This window comes from Anarrhichthys ocellatus, unplaced genomic scaffold, assembly GCF_004355925.1.
Source record: "Anarrhichthys ocellatus isolate YVR2014 unplaced genomic scaffold, GSC_Weel_1.0 scaffold860, whole genome shotgun sequence".
NCBI lineage: Eukaryota > Metazoa > Chordata > Actinopteri > Perciformes > Anarhichadidae > Anarrhichthys > Anarrhichthys ocellatus.
In genome coordinates this window covers 1-17,096 of record NW_022280834.1, presented here as the reverse complement: position 1 = coordinate 17,096, position 17,096 = coordinate 1, and the positions used below count along the sequence as shown (strand labels likewise).

Sequence of the window (17,096 nt, the reverse complement as noted above, 5' to 3'; positions counted from 1 at the left end):
CCCTGAAGAAGAAGGTGCTCCCTGAAGAAGAAGGTGCTCCCTGAAGAAGAAGGTGTTCCCTGCCTGGAAGACAAAACTCGGGGCCGCCAACATCTTTTACCTTCTGCGCTTTCTCTCCCGCTCAGCCCACGTGTCAGTTTCCCGTTCCCTGATTGGCGGGTTTTGAACTGTACCGCGTGAGCTCATTGGGCTGTTTCAAACCGCTGCTTTACTGCGGTCGATTCAAAAGAGTCTGTCAGCATTCCAGCGGCAGTCTGTGCACGGAGAGTACGTACGCTACCAAACGAGGCGCTGTCAGGTAAATACCAGTCCATTCTCTACAGGATAGAATATGAAGTAAACGAGTTGTCGGGTTATTTGACAAGCTGACCCTTCGATCTGGACAGAAACGCTTCTATAACTGATAGAAGGTACGTTAGCCTCGACGGTTCAGCTAAGCTAACGTTGTGACCTTAACTTAGCTTAGCGTGAAGAAAACGGCAACTGTATCGGCTGTGTGACACGTTTATTATATTTTTCCCATCTCTCGAGGGTTACTAACGTTAAGCGAGACGGAAAACACTCGTGAACAGCTACGTTAACAGCTGATGCTGAAGAGACACGAGCCATCGTTATTGTAACGTTACTTTGGCCTTAACGTTACAGTTAGAACGACCAACGTAGTATCTCTACGTTAAAAGGGTGCCTTGCTGTAAGTGAGTTAACAGTTCGTCATATGGTGTGCCTAGTTCAAGCTGTTAGCCTTTCAGCGCCTTGTTAGTTTTTAGGCAATATTTAACACTGTAAGTAAAGTTAACTTTATCTTAATGTCACGAACATCAGCTGAAATGTCAGTAAGTTAATGAAATGCATTACTCGTGATAGCGGATGAAACACAACTCTTGACATGTCAGTGATTTTGTTTTTTCAGGCAATAATGGAAGACTACCTGAAGATAGAGAAGATCGGAGAAGGTTGGTCTTATTGTTTTCCTCTCTATGACTCAAACGCATTGCTCCACATTTAGAGTGCAGGTCTTAATAATACGGGGGGCCAGAGTTTTTGGGCTTTATGCAGAACAATATAAAGGTCACAGGTCAAACAATAGTGACTGTAGTTTACAGTCAAGTCTAGCTGCATGGCCTAAGTGCCCACTTCAAATATTATGTGTAAATCTGTACTTAAGTTAAAACAGGCAGGGATTTGTTTCTTTTCAGGGCCTAAGGGCCCACACATTACGATGTAAGTCTACTATTATGGTGTAACACACACAGTGCAGAAATGGGGGGGGGGAATGATAAAGTATTGTTTTCTGTGCCAAGAGTTGAAGACAGAGATAACATGACCAAATGTAGTGGACATCTAGTGTTTAAACTAGGATGTGCAATGTACATGCAGTGGAATTCATTAGAAATATGCCGTGTTTGGCCACCCCAGACTTAATAGGGTAAAGTTACATTGTCAAATAGTTCTCAGCACCCTTCTATTGCCATTATAGGTACTTTAATCAACAAGGTCATGACTAAAGTTTATTCGGTGTCATCACGGCTGTGCTTCATACCATTACAATTCCTCCGTTGCTCTGTAGGTACCTATGGGGTGGTGTATAAGGGCCGACACAAGGCTACAGGTCAGATTGTGGCTATGAAGAAGATCCGCCTGGAGAGTGAGGAGGAGGGAGTTCCCAGCACTGCTGTCAGAGAGGTCTCTCTGCTGCAAGAGCTGAAGCATCCCAATGTTGTACGGTACGGTACTGTGTGTGTGTGTGTGTGTGTGTGTGTGTGTGTGTGTGTGAGTGTGTGAGTGAGTGAGTGAGTGAGTGAGAGATGCACACAAAGAGTGGACGTAGCCAATTGTTGTGTTTGTATATCCCAGACTCCTGGATGTGCTGATGCAGGAGTCTCGTCTCTACCTCATCTTTGAGTTCCTGTCCATGGACCTGAAGAAGTACCTGGACTCCATCCCCTCTGGCCAGTACATGGACCCTATGCTGGTCAAGGTAACTGTGTTTGTGATGTATAAGCTTCCTCAGGTCATCTTGCGGATCTAACGTCTGTGTGACAGTTGGTTTACTGCAGTTGGTCATAATGGAACAGTGAGGTTCTGTAAATTAAAATCCCATTCATGTTGTGAATCAAGGACTTTGCCTATCAGCCATAATATCATAACCACCTTCGGTCCAAGCTGGACTCATCACAAGCTATGCGCTCGTGAAGCGATGGTGTATGCACCTGTAGAAGCCACGAGTCTGTATGAAATAAACTTTTATTGTTATTAAGAAAGGGAAAAAAAGTATTAGTTGCACTTTGTCATGGAGCAGTACTACACTAGCCACAATCCTAAAATGTAACAGTCACGTCTCTGATTGGAGGAGATCACTGTTACCATGGAAATGTTTACCCCGAACGGCTAGTGAGTGTACGTGCTGCTCGTTGACCGCCTTCTGGATCTCAAATGGGATCAACGGGGCAGCTCGTTTAGGAGCTTTCTCTTATATTCTGAAAATATTTCACCAAAATGCGTTGCGTCTTCAGAATCAATATTTCATCAGCAGAGTCTCAACAGAGCAACAGGTGTTTCAGTTCAACATGTGACCGCGTTAACTGGTGACGTTCAGCGGAATGTGTTCGTGGTTGCTCGTAATAAATAGCGTAGATGGTCGGTAGATAATATTCTATCAGCATTAATGCTTTCTAGTAGATCCTGATGATGATGATGATGAAGCGTTGTAAACACCAAATCAGTGTTGACATTAACAGGACAGCTAGTAACAGCACCGGTGCTAACAGCTAACACACAGATGTTCATTTCAGTTACATTATGATGCGTTCAAACATCTTAAATGATCTCTATTGGCCCATTTTGAAAGTCACTTTGTTTAGGTTGCCTTCGCCATCTCGGCTGGAAATGTCTCTACATAGCTTGACAGGCAGTGCACTTTGCCCTACTTGGGTTAAGAAACCCAACAGAAGCTCTTGGCTCGTTTAAAGCTTTTGAGCTCTCGGTTTGTGATTCTTTCTGTATTAATTACCCCTTCAATTCATTTTGTACAGCCCAAAATCACAAATTTGCCTGAGGGCGTTACAATCTGTACACATACGACATCCTCTGTCCCGGGACCCTCACATCTCCCCAAGAGAGGGATCCCTCTAGCTGTGATTGGGTATCCTCTACATAACTATGTTTATGGAGTGTTTTCTGATAACATTGCCTAAAGGAAGCATATAGAACAGGGGTATTGAGAAAGTCTGTCTGTCTGTCTCTCAGTTTTCAAATTTAACTGGATGGATTATAAATAATACATAAATAAATGTTCTTCTCATTTCAAGTAAAATAAGGTCTGGATTAAAGAATAACTGACAGCTTTTGAAAAATGTGCATCTTAAAATAAAGTAATTCGTTTTAGAAAAATTATTTTCACTGCAGCTTTAAATTCAGGTGTGAAGTGATGTCAATAAAAAAGCCACAATATTATATTTTTCTCATCTTCTAACAAGATAAATCAGTGTGCATGATCTTTATGTGTGGTTATTAAACCTCTTGTTTCAGCTCTATCCTCTCTGGTTACATCACTGCTGGTCAGTGAATCCATGTGTTGGTATTCTGATCATATTGGGCTCTTAGGTTTATTTTCTGTGTCTTCATTTCAGATGTGAGTGGGTACGTTTGCACAAAAGAGTTGTGCTTTGTCTCGTAGTGGCGCTTCACATTACTGCTTTTATTAATCGTCACGGTCTCTGAACATATGAGACACACTGGTATTAAACTGCCCGTGGCAAGAATGAACTTAAGACTCTGGTCTCTTTGACCATTTTTCTCTTTTTGGAGAACGTCATGTGAAATAACTTCTCTGACTCACGTATTATTCTCCTGCTCTTCGTTCTCTTTCCTCGTCTCTCCCCCGGTGTGTGTACATCTCACTCGAGTCAGGGAACTTGTCAGAATACCCATATTTGATTGGCTGAGCTGCATCACGTGATGTGATTTACAACGCATTGGTCGGTGTGTTTCCTACACCGCTGAACAAGTACCATAAAGGCTGAAAAAGCTGTGCCAGTTAAAATGGAAGCGCTCTGTCAAAATAAAATCGGATTTAGGTCCTGGGTCCGGATACAATGGTGTCTGGGTCCGGACCGCGGTCTGCCTATTAGTGACCCCTGATATAGAAGGTGAATAAGATCGGTCCAAGCACAGAACCTTGTGGAACTCTAACTAGGGCTGCAACTAACGATTATTTTAATAATCGATTAATCTGGCGATTTATTTTTTTTTTTTTTGATTAATCGATGAATCGGATATTAATGGGCCAAAAAAGGCGAGGGAATAAAAACGTGTCTTTAGTCTTGCAAACTATACCACCCCTGCTTTACTACTGTTATTAACGAGCTAACGCTAACTTGTCATGCTTGTCAATCTGGATAACGAGTAAACACCAGCACCAGAAGAGCTACTGGAGGGACGTTACGTTCCTCACTTCAAAACGGAACAAAAGTAGGATTCTGTAGTGACTAACCCTGCTGTTGAACTCCCTTCCTCCTCAAGGACTCCAACATGTTTACGTTGTTGAATCAGGAAATAAATACTGTAGCCATCTGTGTTCACCCAGAGCTCTACGATACCTCATATCAATAGAGACCAAACTGTGTGTGTGTGTGTGTGTGTGTGTGTGTGTGTGTGTGTGTGTGTGTGAGAACCATATGGTACAAACAATGAATAGATGCTGCCGTATTTACGTCTACATGACGTTATTCTGAGTGTTGAAGGAGCTGCTACAATGTTAGCATAGCCTAACACCGACCCATCCGAGCTCCAAGACAAGTAGCCTACAAATCGGCATCATTTCGGAGTCCCTTTTTGTCGGTTTATTGCTGTTAAATCACAGCCAAATCAGTTTATTTTGTGTTCATACAGCTGTAGTAAACAGAGATGTGTGGCTTGCTAGACACAGTGAATACAGCTCGATAACGAGTCTAACGAGACCAGAGCGAACACGAGTCATTACAGAGGGCCTTCTTATAAGTCTTAAGACTGTCTCGCCAGACAAACTGAGATTCTAACAAATTGGTGGAATGCCATGTTCTTTCAGATTTTCTTGTTTTTCTTAGTTTATTTTTTTAAGGGATGTACCATTTCTTTAACTTGTTAAATGTGAGGGAACATGCATCATGGGAGTTGAATTGAAGTGTCTGGCCACAGGGGATTTTATTTCTTGTGCTACATTTCTGTCCAGAAATCCTACTTTTTTTAACTCGTATTTGGGCTTACCACTTTTCAGAAACAACATAACAAAAACCGATGACCTTCTGTAACACCATCTTTGTGAGTCACCTCTAAGGAAAGGGCAGTGCCATTTGTCTTGTTCTGCCCATTCAGTTTCTCAACTCTAAACATGTGTCCATGTCATGTTCATTCTGCTCCCCCACCCCACCTTTCAGAGCTACCTTTACCAGATCCTGGAGGGCATTTACTTCTGTCACTGTCGTCGAGTCCTCCACCGAGACTTGAAACCCCAGAACCTACTGATCGACAACAAAGGAGTTATCAAATTGGCCGACTTTGGCCTTGCTCGGGCCTTTGGTGTTCCTGTCAGGGTCTACACCCATGAGGTGAGAATTCTCTCATACACACACACGCACGCACACACACACACCACTGGGATTTCTGGACTAAAACTGCCCTCTCACAGTTGTCGGAGGTAGAGCATCACCAACACTTGGCGAATGATGTTCATGTACATATTTGATTAGCATCAACAAGCGGCAGGCCTCTAGAATGACCATTGAGCTGAATGAACCCCTTGTGTGTTTCCAGGTGGTGACTCTTTGGTACCGAGCTCCAGAGGTCCTCCTGGGTTCACCCCGATACTCAACCCCCGTCGATGTTTGGAGCACTGGGACCATCTTTGCTGAGCTTGCCACTAAGAAGCCTCTGTTCCATGGAGACTCAGAGATAGACCAGCTCTTTAGGATCTTCAGGTAAACCTTCATCAGTTGTTCCATCTGGTATTTACTGAGAAAACATGGCCAAACTAAACCTCCATTTCACATCCTAACTGTCTCAGTCAACTTTATAATAAACAACCTCTACACATCTCAACATCTTGCCCTCAGTTCAGACTGGAGTAGGTGTGTTTGGTCTGGTAGTGGTGTTACACATCGGTGCTTTCAATAATGGCCACGATATCTGAACATATGAGACAGAGTGGTTTATTAGCGCCAGCAGGAAGAATGAACAAATAGGAGACCGTCCATTCTCTGTTAAAGCTCTGTGTTCGTGGTCCACTTCTCTCTTTTTAGAGCACGCCATGTGAAACTGCTTCTCTGACTGACTTCTCCCTCTGCTCTCTATCTCTCCTGTCTGTGTGCAAATCTCACTCGGCTCACGATGCATTTCACAATACAGATATTCAAATGGCTGAGTAGCGTCACGTGAGATGATTTACAATGCATGTAATTAGTCGGTGTATTTCCTGGACTGCTGACAGAGTGCCGTAAAGGCTAGAAAAGCTGTGCAGGTTCAAATAGAAGCCCTCCGGCAAAATGTATAATTCTCAATTGTCCATCAGTTATACGGCCGGGTCCGGATAGGAAAGCGTCTGGGTCCGGACCGCGGTCCGCCTATTAGTGACCCCTGCTCTGCACACTCGTCCTGGTCCTCTTTGAATCCTTCTGTCTGGTTCTGTTCTTTCTAGGACTCTGGGGACCCCAAACAATGAAGTGTGGCCGGAGGTAGAGAGCCTACCTGACTACAAAAACACCTTCCCGAAATGGAAGTCTGGCAACCTGTCATCAATGGTGAAAAACCTGGATAACAATGGCCTGGACCTACTGGCGGTAAGGAAAGGGCTGAACAAGTGAAGAACTCAGTTCTTTATGATTAATATTAGGAGAGCAATTGAAATGATTTGCCACATCTCAAACTCCAGGCTTATACTGGTTGTGTGCATCCTATCAAACATCTAGCGTGATTACACATACATTGTCCCTCTACATGACAAGAACCAGAGTAAAGGATGCAGTTCCTCAATGCCTTGTAAGGTTCAATTTGGTCCTCATTCTCCAAATCCACGGGTCGATTTTAAGGGAACAATTTGATTGGATATTTTTTTTTTTTTTTTTGGTCTATTAAGATCAAAACTTCATTGGTGGTTGGCTGATGGCTGTTTCAAATTTGTCTTTAAAAGGGGAAGCTGCATGCGATCAAGTGACATTTTTATGGAATTTACCACAATATTTGTTCAAATGTAATAACAAGAACTTATTCACCAGTAAACTGGGAACAAACTGTTAAACAACAAAAGGTCCACTAGATGGCAGGAGAATAGCAGTGAGTCTTTAAATTGTCCACTGAGTCTTTAAATTGGCTGCCAACCTCTGAGCAGTAGCGCCCGTTCTTGCGTTGACTGTTTGCTAGCATAGTTATTAGCATGCTTGGTGGAAAAGTGACAGCTGATATTGTATTCTTTGAAAACCACAACGGTTTCTTGGCAAATAAGACATACAGCCTTTGATCACACTTCGGTGAAAACATTTAGCTGTCCACTCCTCATTAACCACTCGGCACTCACTGTCGACTTCTCTCTTCTTTGGTCCGCTCATGGGTGGGTGCCGTGTAAACAGGAAGTAGATTGGTTGCTTAGCGAAACAAAATACGACAGAATAATAAAGTATCTTTAATAATGAAAGCTTGTGTTTGATACTTATAAACTCAAATACACATTTCGTGGAAAGTTTTAGAAGTTTTATTTTTCAGACTTAGTTACAACGCTGTGGGTCTCTCTCTCACACACATCAAATTTATTTTTAAAATGAACACTTGCACATAAAAGTTTACTTGATTATGGGTCCATAAACGTGTTTCATTGTTTCTGTTCACTCGTAGCTCTGCTGGTGTCTGAAGTCTCTGTCCTGCTGGAGAGCAATCAATGTTTTGTTCCTTTACAGTTTGTGTGTGGACTTCACAATAGATGTGCAGAACAAAATAAGCATTAATAAGAAAAGGAAAGTCCTCGGAGCCACTAAACGTGACTTCAGACGTCCGCTCCGTAGGTCTGATAACCGCTGGTCACGCCGCTCACTAATCGCTCCAATAACAGCTGCTTCTTCCACAGAAAGGCAGAATTTAACTGAACAGCTGCTAGTAAAGACAACGCCTGTAATCAGTTGTCCATGTTGAATTAACCTGGTAGTCGATCGGTGATCAATGTTGTTGTTTGTGATCTTCCGGGAAAGGGTCACGTGATAGAGGCGTGACGAACCAGGGAAGGACAAGTAGTGACTGCTAAGAACCAATAGACAGAATAGACCAGACTCCAGCAAAGGTCAATTGTGTCTGGAGTGCGCCATCTAGTGGGATCAACTGAAATGCCAGGTTCACTTCAGTTACATTATGATGCGTTCAGGCTCTGCTCAGTGAATTGTTGGGCGTAGTTACATTATAACGTTGTCGTGATGAAATGTAATCTTATAAAATGTACTAAAACTTGAATAAATCCAGTTTGAAGATGTTTTCACAGCAACAAATAGATATAGATGAATTATGAGCCATTTAACTTCCTAACACTAAGCAGCTTATAATGCATCATTAAAACTATTGATGACAAGATTTTTATTGAATCAATAAAAATCCAATCTTTCATTTCCTAATCATTTGAATAGTGTGTTTTTATGCAGATAACTCCTATAGATGACTTTAACAAACTACAAAGTCTGGAGCCTTGTAGACCAGCTGCTATAATCAAACACAACCTAAATGATATGGATCATCAACGATTGGCAAATATCAGCTACAAAAGAATGTGCTCTGGGATCTCTTGAAGATAGATTTCCTCTTTTGCTGATCCGATCCATGAGACAGACCCGTTATACGAAGCCTGAGTTTTGTGATCCGATTGCAGCGCTGCTACACACATCTCCTGAGTGACACCGTCTCCCCCCCCCCCCCGTCTTGTTTCTCTGCTGTAGAAAATGTTGATCTACAATCCTCCCAAGAGGATCTCAGCACGCGAGGCCATGACTCATGCCTACTTTGACGACTTGGACAAATCCACCCTGCCTGCTGCCAGCATCAATAAAATCTAAAGCGCATCCTCGGCTCGCATACAAACGCATTCATACTCATTGTGAATTCTCATTCTGTAAATACTTGTGTGTGATATTTGTTGTAGACCTTTTTAGTAAAGTTTTGTCTTTCAACAGTCTCTTCAATAAAACTGCACTTTCTGTGAATCTCTAAACTTTTCAAGATTTGCCTACGTACGTACATACAGTAAAAGCTTGAAGCTGTTGGTTTGACTGAGATCAAAAAGTGGCTGAAAAATGAGAAGTCATTATTTTGAGAAAGTTTCTCATTCTAATGACTTGCAGAATCTTTATTTCTGTTTCCATCACAGTGGCTCAATGCCTTGTGTTGCTCCAGGTCTTGTTTCTCGATGACCGCTCCACACCAGCTGGCGGCGGCAACGCGCCCAAAACATCAAGAAGAAGATCCGCTACGTCATCCAAAAAGAGCCATGATTTACACACGCGACAGTGGCGCGCTGTAGTAACATAAATAAAGTTAGCGGAGTGAACATTTCACGACATAGCATCCCACATGTATGTTGTCTATGTGAACGCTGCATAAAGGAGCTGGTGAACAGACCCGACTCTTCTACGAGCTCAACGTTAGACGCAGGTTTCTCTCCTGGTCACGAACCCTGTCTCTGCATTCAGTGGAACTAACGTCCGACCTGCTACAGCTCGTTAGCCGTCGCTCCAATGTGCCAGGTGGATGAAGATTACCACGAGCCGCTGCAGCGCGCGGAGGTGCCCAGGTGGGTTATTGCATCAGTGTGTACGTTGTCTGCTTCATTGAAAGTAGTGCTGGCATGTTTCCTCTGAACATTGACGGCCATGTTTAAGTCGGTCCCAGTTGATGCATCATCTCATGTCGTCATCTTCACATTTAAAGCCCTCTGAGGCAAATTTGTGATTTTGGGCAGGACAAAATAAAATCAATTCAACTCGAGAGTTATGGGGGAGCACGTGCTGCCAACCTGGCTTCTCTTTACCAACGAATTTGTGACCGAGTAACATTTGACATTGCTGAAGTATGCTGATGAGTTCCCCTGAAAACAGAAAAAGTACGAGAGAGCGCAGTACCGAGGCTGCCATCTTGATCTTCACTAGGCAAGAGCGTTAGTTATTAATTGTTATAAAGTCATAACCATGATTAGGGGTCCCTCTCGATACACAATAACATATTCTGCTGCCTGTTGAAGAGTGACAGCAGTTGTTTCGGCTTTGCACCGGTATGACGGTGTGTTAAAAATGTATATCATACGGGAAATTAAAAGCGGTATACCGCCCAGCACTAGCGTCATATTTCCTTATTTGGGCTTTATGAACTGCTTGTCTGTGATTGGTGAGCTGGAGTCAAAGTTCCACCACAATAAAGATAGATTCAATGTTATCAGCAGAGCAAACATCTCAAATATACAATCAATATTAAATGAAATAGTTCACTACATTACGAACGGTCCTGTATCTGTAGTCAACCAGACAGACATGCAGATAGGTTTTCTTATATTAAGGAATATTATTTTGAAAAAGCAAGGTTACATGATGCATTTCTACTTTCTGGTGCCACTGACTCAGTGTTTACACTTCTAAAGCGTTCTAAATAGATTTCTGAAGTAGCTGACTGATTGTAATGGCTATAAAAACGTTCAAGTGACCTGCCAAAGTGGCGGTGAGGAAGAAACCCCACCCAGGAACCAAGACTCTCAGGGGCCCAAAAGCTCTATGTTCACTGCATATCAATTGGCTTTGGTCATATGATAAAATGCTATTCATTTGGGGTAATCAGTGCACCACTCGCATACAAAATCAACTATGGCAGGTCCTGTATTATTACAGTGCATGATCCAAAATACAGTTGTGTTTCTTCACACAATACTCCACATGCCATACACACGCTGAAAGAGTTATCAGTTGCTAAACCAGGGATCGACAGTACGGGTTGACATGTTGCCATTGACAGTGAGCAGATTAGCAGAGGGTGTGCTGCCTTCTGTACTGTGGGTTCACGTGTATTCGGGCAGGCACGTCCTGATTGGCCGGCTGCGCTGATGCAAAACTTTAGTGGGCAAATATGTGCGCGTGATTGGAGAATAGTATTACCCATATCCTCCATGAGAGTGTGGAGCTTGTGTGAATCAGAACTCAATTACTCAAAATATGAGGTGCCTAAAAATGGCAACACTTTTTTCAGTTTCGTCAAAGAAAAGCTGATGCCTGGTTACCGGCTTGGCAGCCACTCATTAATGTCAGTGTTGAGCCCAGGCAGTAACCTCCGGTGCTAAGGAGTGAGGCCGATGCTGAAGTGTCTTAAAGCTGCATTCTCTCTAGTGTCCATCAGGGGGCGACTCCTCTGGTTGTATAGAAGTCTATGAGAAAATGACTCTACTTCTCTCTTGATTTATTACCTCAGTAAACATTGTAAACATGAGTTTATGGTCTCAATCTCTAGTTTCAAGTCTTCTTCAATACAGCATGATGTTCATTTAGTACATTATGGTCCATTTAGAGTCAAACAGACCATAAAGCAGGGGATACAAACCAGGTGGTTGAGCTCTGTTGGTAGGAAAGGGTCACTTCATGGCCAGTTGGAGAGAAACAATTACAACGACCAGCTACTCTTTCAGCATACTCTCACACATGGCATGTGAGTCCTGTGATCAGACACATTTCAAATGATCCCATCCAGGGCTGGGCAGTATGGCCTCACATTCATATCACGGTATCCTTTTGAAGCCAGGACAGTATTGTTGTATTTACTGGGATTGTATAAGGACTGTATAATTTTACTGGTTCATTAAAAGTTGTGGCCACCAGGGGGCATCGATCAGAATGCACTCCAGACAAGATGTTCCTTTGAGAGGTTTATTGACAATAGTCAAACAAGCAATTGTGTGTGGTTCTGAAACAGACATACATGAAATAATAATTAGTAAAAACCTCTATACAACATTGGTTTCTAATTAGGACATACAGGGACAGAATACAGGCAGTGATAAACAGGTCCGGGACTCCTACAGTCACCACTTAGCAAACAAGGAACGAGCTACTAACTCTCAGAATAGATTGCCGTGCAAATGACACAATATAACACTTATGACTACATTAGACTAACACCAAACTTTACGTCTACTTACTGGTTATTTGCACGCACACAGTCTTGAAAGTCAAACTCCGAACAGCAACATAAACTCTAATCTATTTACAGACACGGCCGTCATTTCGCGCCGCCACTCTCGTTCAAGCCTTTTCACTAACTCAATGCCGTTAATATTAGTCCGCGAGCAGCTGACTGCTGTCCTCTTCCGCAAGGGGCGTAGTGCGGTTCCTGCTTGGCTGCTTCTCCGAAACCCGTCTGAGGTCGTCCTTCGTCACAGTATATTGCGCTATATATAATGAATAGGCAATAAATGATTGCATTTTCATTTCAATGATTGCTTGGTGGATAGGGGCCCAGCTCATCACACCCTCTCCATTACTGTTGTAGTGGGGCTTTCTACGACACAATGAACTTCCACAGTGTATTTAGACTAGAGGTTTGCAGTGAATAATGGCACATAAATGTGTCATAAAATATGAATCGTGAGTTGTTGTTTTGTTAAAGATGTGTATTCTTTCATTTATTAGTGTTTCCAAGAAATGTGTGAAATGCAAAGAGGGGACTGCAGCCGTGGTCATCAGAGCAGGAGATGCGTTCTGCAGGTAAGACGCCGTCACTGCCGTCTACTGCTAGAGGATGTTCTCCGTGGTGCAAGCTGCCCAAAGCACTGAGCTTCAACATATACAGGTGCTGGTCATATAATTAGAATATCATCAAAAAGTTGATTTATTTCACTAATTCCATTCAAAAAGTGAAACTTGTCTATTATATTCATTCATTACACACAGACTGATATATTTCAAATGTTTATTTCTTTTAATTTTGATGATTATAACTGACAACTAAGGAAAATCCCAAATTCAGTATCTTAGAAAATTAGAATATTGTGAAAAGGTTCAAAATTGAAGACACCTGGTGCCACACTCTAATCAGCTAATTAACTCAAAACACCTGCAAAGGCCTTTAAATGGTCTCTCAGTCTAGTTCTGTAGGCTACACAATCATGGGGAAGACTGCTGACTTGACAGTTGTCCAAAAGACGACCATTGACACCTTGCACAAGGAGGGCAAGACACAAAAGGTCATTGCAAAAGAGGCTGGCTGTTCACAGAGCTCTGTGTCCAAGCACATTAATAGAGAGGCGAAGGGAAGGAAAAGATGTGGTAGAAAAGAGTGTACAAGCAACAGGGATAACTGCACCCTGGAGAGGATTGTGAAACAAAACACATTCAAAAATGTGGGGGAGATTCAGAAAGAGTGGACTGCAGCTGGAGTCAGTGCTTCAAGAACCACTACGCACAGACGTATGCAAGACATGGGTTTCAGCTGTCGCATTCCTTGTGTCAAGCCACTCTTGAACAACAGACAGCGTCAGAAGCGTCTCACCTGGGCTAAAGACAAAAAGGACTGGACTGCTGCTGAGTGGTCCAAAGTTATGTTCTCTGATGAAAGTAAATTTTGCATTTCCTTTGGAAATCAGGGTCCCAGAGTCTGGAGGAAGAGAGGAGAGACACACAATCCACGTTGCTTGAGGTCCAGTGTAAAGTTTCCACAGTCAGTGATGGTTTGGGGTGCCATGTCATCTGCTGGTGTTGGTCCACTGTGTTTTCTGAGGTCCAAGGTCAACGCAGCCGTACACCAGGAAGTTTTAGAGCACTTCATGCTTCCTGCTGCTGACCAACTTTATGGAGATGCAGATTTAATTTTCCAACAGGACTTGGCACCTGCACACAGTGCCAAAGCAACCAGTACCTGGTTTAAGGACCATGGTATCCCTGTTCTTAATTGGCCAGCAAACTCAGCAAAGGCCTGACCTTAACCCCATAGAAAATCTATGGGGTATTGTGAAGAGGATGATGCGAAATGCCAGACCCAACAATGCAGAAGAGCTGAAGGCCACTATCAGAGCAACCTGGGCTCTCATAACACCTGAGCAGTGCCACAGACTGATCGACTCCATGCCACGCCGCATTGCTGCAGTAATTCAGGCAAAAGGAGCCCCAACTAAGTATTGAGTGCTGTACATGCTCATACTTTTCATGTTCATACTTTTCAGTTGGCCAAGATTTCTAAAAATCCTTTCTTTGTCTTGGTCTGAAGTAATATTCTAATTTTCTGAGATACTGAATTTGGGATTTTCCTTAGTTGTCAGTTATAATCATCAAAATTAAAAGAAATAAACATTTGAAATATATCAGTCTGTGTGTAATGAATGAATATAATAGACAAGTTTCACTTTTTGAATGGAATTAGTGAAATAAATCAACTTTTTGATGATATTCTAATTATATGACCAGCACCTGTAGATGCGTTCTGATATTAAAAAGCAGCACTCAAAGGATTCACATGGCAATAATAGAACATGTAGATAATGCTGGTGAATATGGACATAGTCTTACTAAATCTGTGGGTAGAAAAGATCCCATGTTTATGATGCATTATAAACATACTTATAATGTGTTGTTATCTGCTTCTAGCACTGTATAGTTCTGTATAAAAGCACTCGTACATATTCATAATGCTTTGGAACAATAATCTTATCACATTATGAAGCATTTCATAAACTCTGTTCAGCTGTATGTGGGAGGGGATTCTGCTGTGTCAGCAGAATCCAGACAGACTGAGGTGGTCTCTGACAGTACAGATGATGGACCAGCTGATGTTGAGAGAACCACGATCCAAGACTTCAGAGCTGATAACGTGTTAGATCACATTCTGTTTGGTTACTGTAACAGAGCTTTCACTCTTTAATGATACATTTCATTGTTAACAACTGTATCGTGTCTTAATCACTTAAATATGAGGTAATCCTATTTTCAGTTTCAGCAACCAAAAGGTGATCACTGGTAGCCTGGCAACCACTTTTAACATTCAGTGTTGAGCGCTGATCCACCGGTCCCTGATACGAGCCACTATTTAAGAATTGACTATCCAGATATGACGTCGTGGTTAAACCTGCTGTGTGTCTGATGTCCTAAGTGTTCTCTATGACACAGAAGGTCTTGTTAGAGCTGGGGGTGTGGCTTAGCTCACATTGTTGTCATTTCTCTGTGTTAGGGGATGTTTCAAGGAATACTTCATCCATAAGTTCAGAGCCGTGCTGGGCAAACACCGAGTCCTTTACCCTGGAGAGAAGGTGAGCTGTGTGCTCTGTTGTCTGAAGAACAGCTCCTGTTCTTTACTGACACAACAACATTCTTATTTTTATACAGTATATATATACATACACACATTATATATCTGACTGGTCTGGTTGTAGGTGCTACTGGCTGTATCTGGAGGTCCTTCTTCCTGCTCAATGCTCAGTCAAGTCCAAGAGGTAAACTTGTTCATCCTTCAGTCATCTGTCTCCACCAACGAGTGCTGCTCTCATCTAGAACTTTAGATCTTCACCTGTCAGCACTTCTCAATGCATCTTCATTTATCGCATCCTCAATTCTCCATACGACTGAACATGGCTGCTTTTTCAAGAATTTGTCCTTTGGATTATTGCAGATGATGATGTCATAATCTCTGTGTCAAACAAACGTTAATGATACGTACCCGTGTTGTTCATCAAGCTAACCTTAATAAATGAACACTCTCCTTTTATAATGTTTGAAGTGTAAAGTAAAAAGCTAAAGTTAGGATAAAGGAACTCCACCGCGGTCACATGACTTCACGTCTCCAAGCTAAAGGAGGACTAGTGTTCTAGTGGACGTCTAGTTGTCTCATTTACACTCTTCTTGAAGATGCGTAAAAGCTTCTAAACTCACCAGAGGGGCGTTTACTGACCTATTTTATATCAGAGAACTAATCGTTCAAGATCAAAAACACGTCGACTTTGAGACAACGGAACAGGAAGTGGAAAAATGCTGACTCATTCCATTCAATGGAGGATTTTCACTAATGAACCGATCAGTACCCACATCCTGGCCCCGTTCCCCTAACATTCAATGAATGAAATGTACTTCAGAATATATATTCCTTCTCCATAGAGATTATGTATGACCCTGTGGATTCAAAGACAACCTCGATGTTCTTAATGCAACTGAAACACTTTCCTTCCTCCCTAGGGTTTGAGTCAGAATGCTCATAAGAAGTTGAGATTCTTACCTGGCATTGTCTTCATAGATGGTAAGTGAAAATGGCGACTGTCCCTCCTATATTGAGTGTAAATCATGTTCCTGTATGTCAGGAGGGCTTCAGCCATTGATTGTGTGTTGGCTCCCTGCAGAGGGCGGTGCTGTAGGTCAGTCTGTGGAGGACAGACAGAGGATGGCGGCTGAGCTGCAGGCTGTGTTCAAAGCTACTGGTTTCCCCTTCCTCGTGGTGCCTCTGGAGCAGGTCAGCGCGGTCTATTGAGGCTACATCCACACTAAGACGTTTCCACTACGTTTATTATTGAAGAGTTCTGTAATACAACCAATCTACTTCCTGTTTACACCGGCACCCGCATACCCAGTGTACATGAATAGTCGTGTGATCATGTGGTTAGTTTTCAGCCGTGTTACGTTAACATGACATCCAGTCAATGGAACGCCCCTTTCAAACATTCATTCACGTCAGTTAACAGATGTTTTTACTTAAAAGTCTCACGGCAGTCTGATGAGGTTTAACCTGTAACTACACTGACAAAAAGCCTACAAGGGATCAAACGTGTTATTGAAAGTGTCCTCCAACCTCCTCTCAGGTTCTGGACCTTCCCAGTTCAGTTGTGGCGGCGGCCCTGTCGCCTTCGGAGCGAGCAGCCGGCGCCTACAAAGTAGCCGTGGGTCACTTCATTCAGAGTGACGGCGTCGGCGTAAAGCTGAAACAGGAGGAGACCGCTCCAGCTGATGTCCAGGAGTCCAGCACACACTTACTGCAGCAGCTGATTGGCTCTGCTAAGACACTGACGGCCAGAGAAGACCTGCTCAACACATTAAGGTGGTGCTTTTAATTTCCCGTATGATATACATTTTTCACACACCGTCATA

At 42.8% G+C, this 17,096-nt stretch overlaps 2 protein-coding genes across 2 annotated transcripts; both read left to right on the top strand.

Annotated features, from left to right (window-relative positions):
• The first annotated feature begins 217 nt into the window (after positions 1-217).
• Positions 218-9,214, top strand: LOC116377074 (cyclin-dependent kinase 1). Its single transcript, XM_031838613.1, has 8 exons — positions 218-298; positions 911-953; positions 1,568-1,724; positions 1,855-1,978; positions 5,415-5,585; positions 5,791-5,954; positions 6,671-6,812; positions 8,943-9,214. Exons 2-8 carry the CDS (start codon positions 917-919, stop codon positions 9,057-9,059), a joined length of 912 nt encoding a protein of 303 aa, XP_031694473.1. The 5' UTR covers positions 218-298; positions 911-916; the 3' UTR covers positions 9,060-9,214.
• Positions 9,215-9,465: 251 nt separating this feature from the next.
• On the top strand, positions 9,466-17,046 carry LOC116377072 (cytoplasmic tRNA 2-thiolation protein 2-like; the record flags this gene model as incomplete). Its single annotated transcript, XM_031838612.1, has 7 exons — positions 9,466-9,793; positions 12,666-12,740; positions 15,196-15,274; positions 15,398-15,457; positions 16,194-16,254; positions 16,355-16,464; positions 16,811-17,046. Coding segments are annotated over exons 1-7 (677 nt in total), but the record flags the coding sequence as incomplete, so codon positions are not given.
• Positions 17,047-17,096: the final 50 nt, after the last annotated feature.

What these genes read in the sequence shown, in the direction of transcription:
- LOC116377074 (XM_031838613.1), top strand. Translation starts at nt 917, where the DNA reads ATGGAAGACTACCTGAAGATAGAGAAGATCGGAGAAG. An exon ending in TGGACCCTATGCTGGTCAAG is followed by an intron (nt 1,979 to 5,414) that starts GTAACTGTGTTT and finishes CCCACCTTTCAG; the next exon opens with AGCTACCTTTACCAGATCCT. An exon ending in TCAGGGTCTACACCCATGAG is followed by an intron (nt 5,586 to 5,790) that starts GTGAGAATTCTC and finishes GTGTGTTTCCAG; the next exon opens with GTGGTGACTCTTTGGTACCG.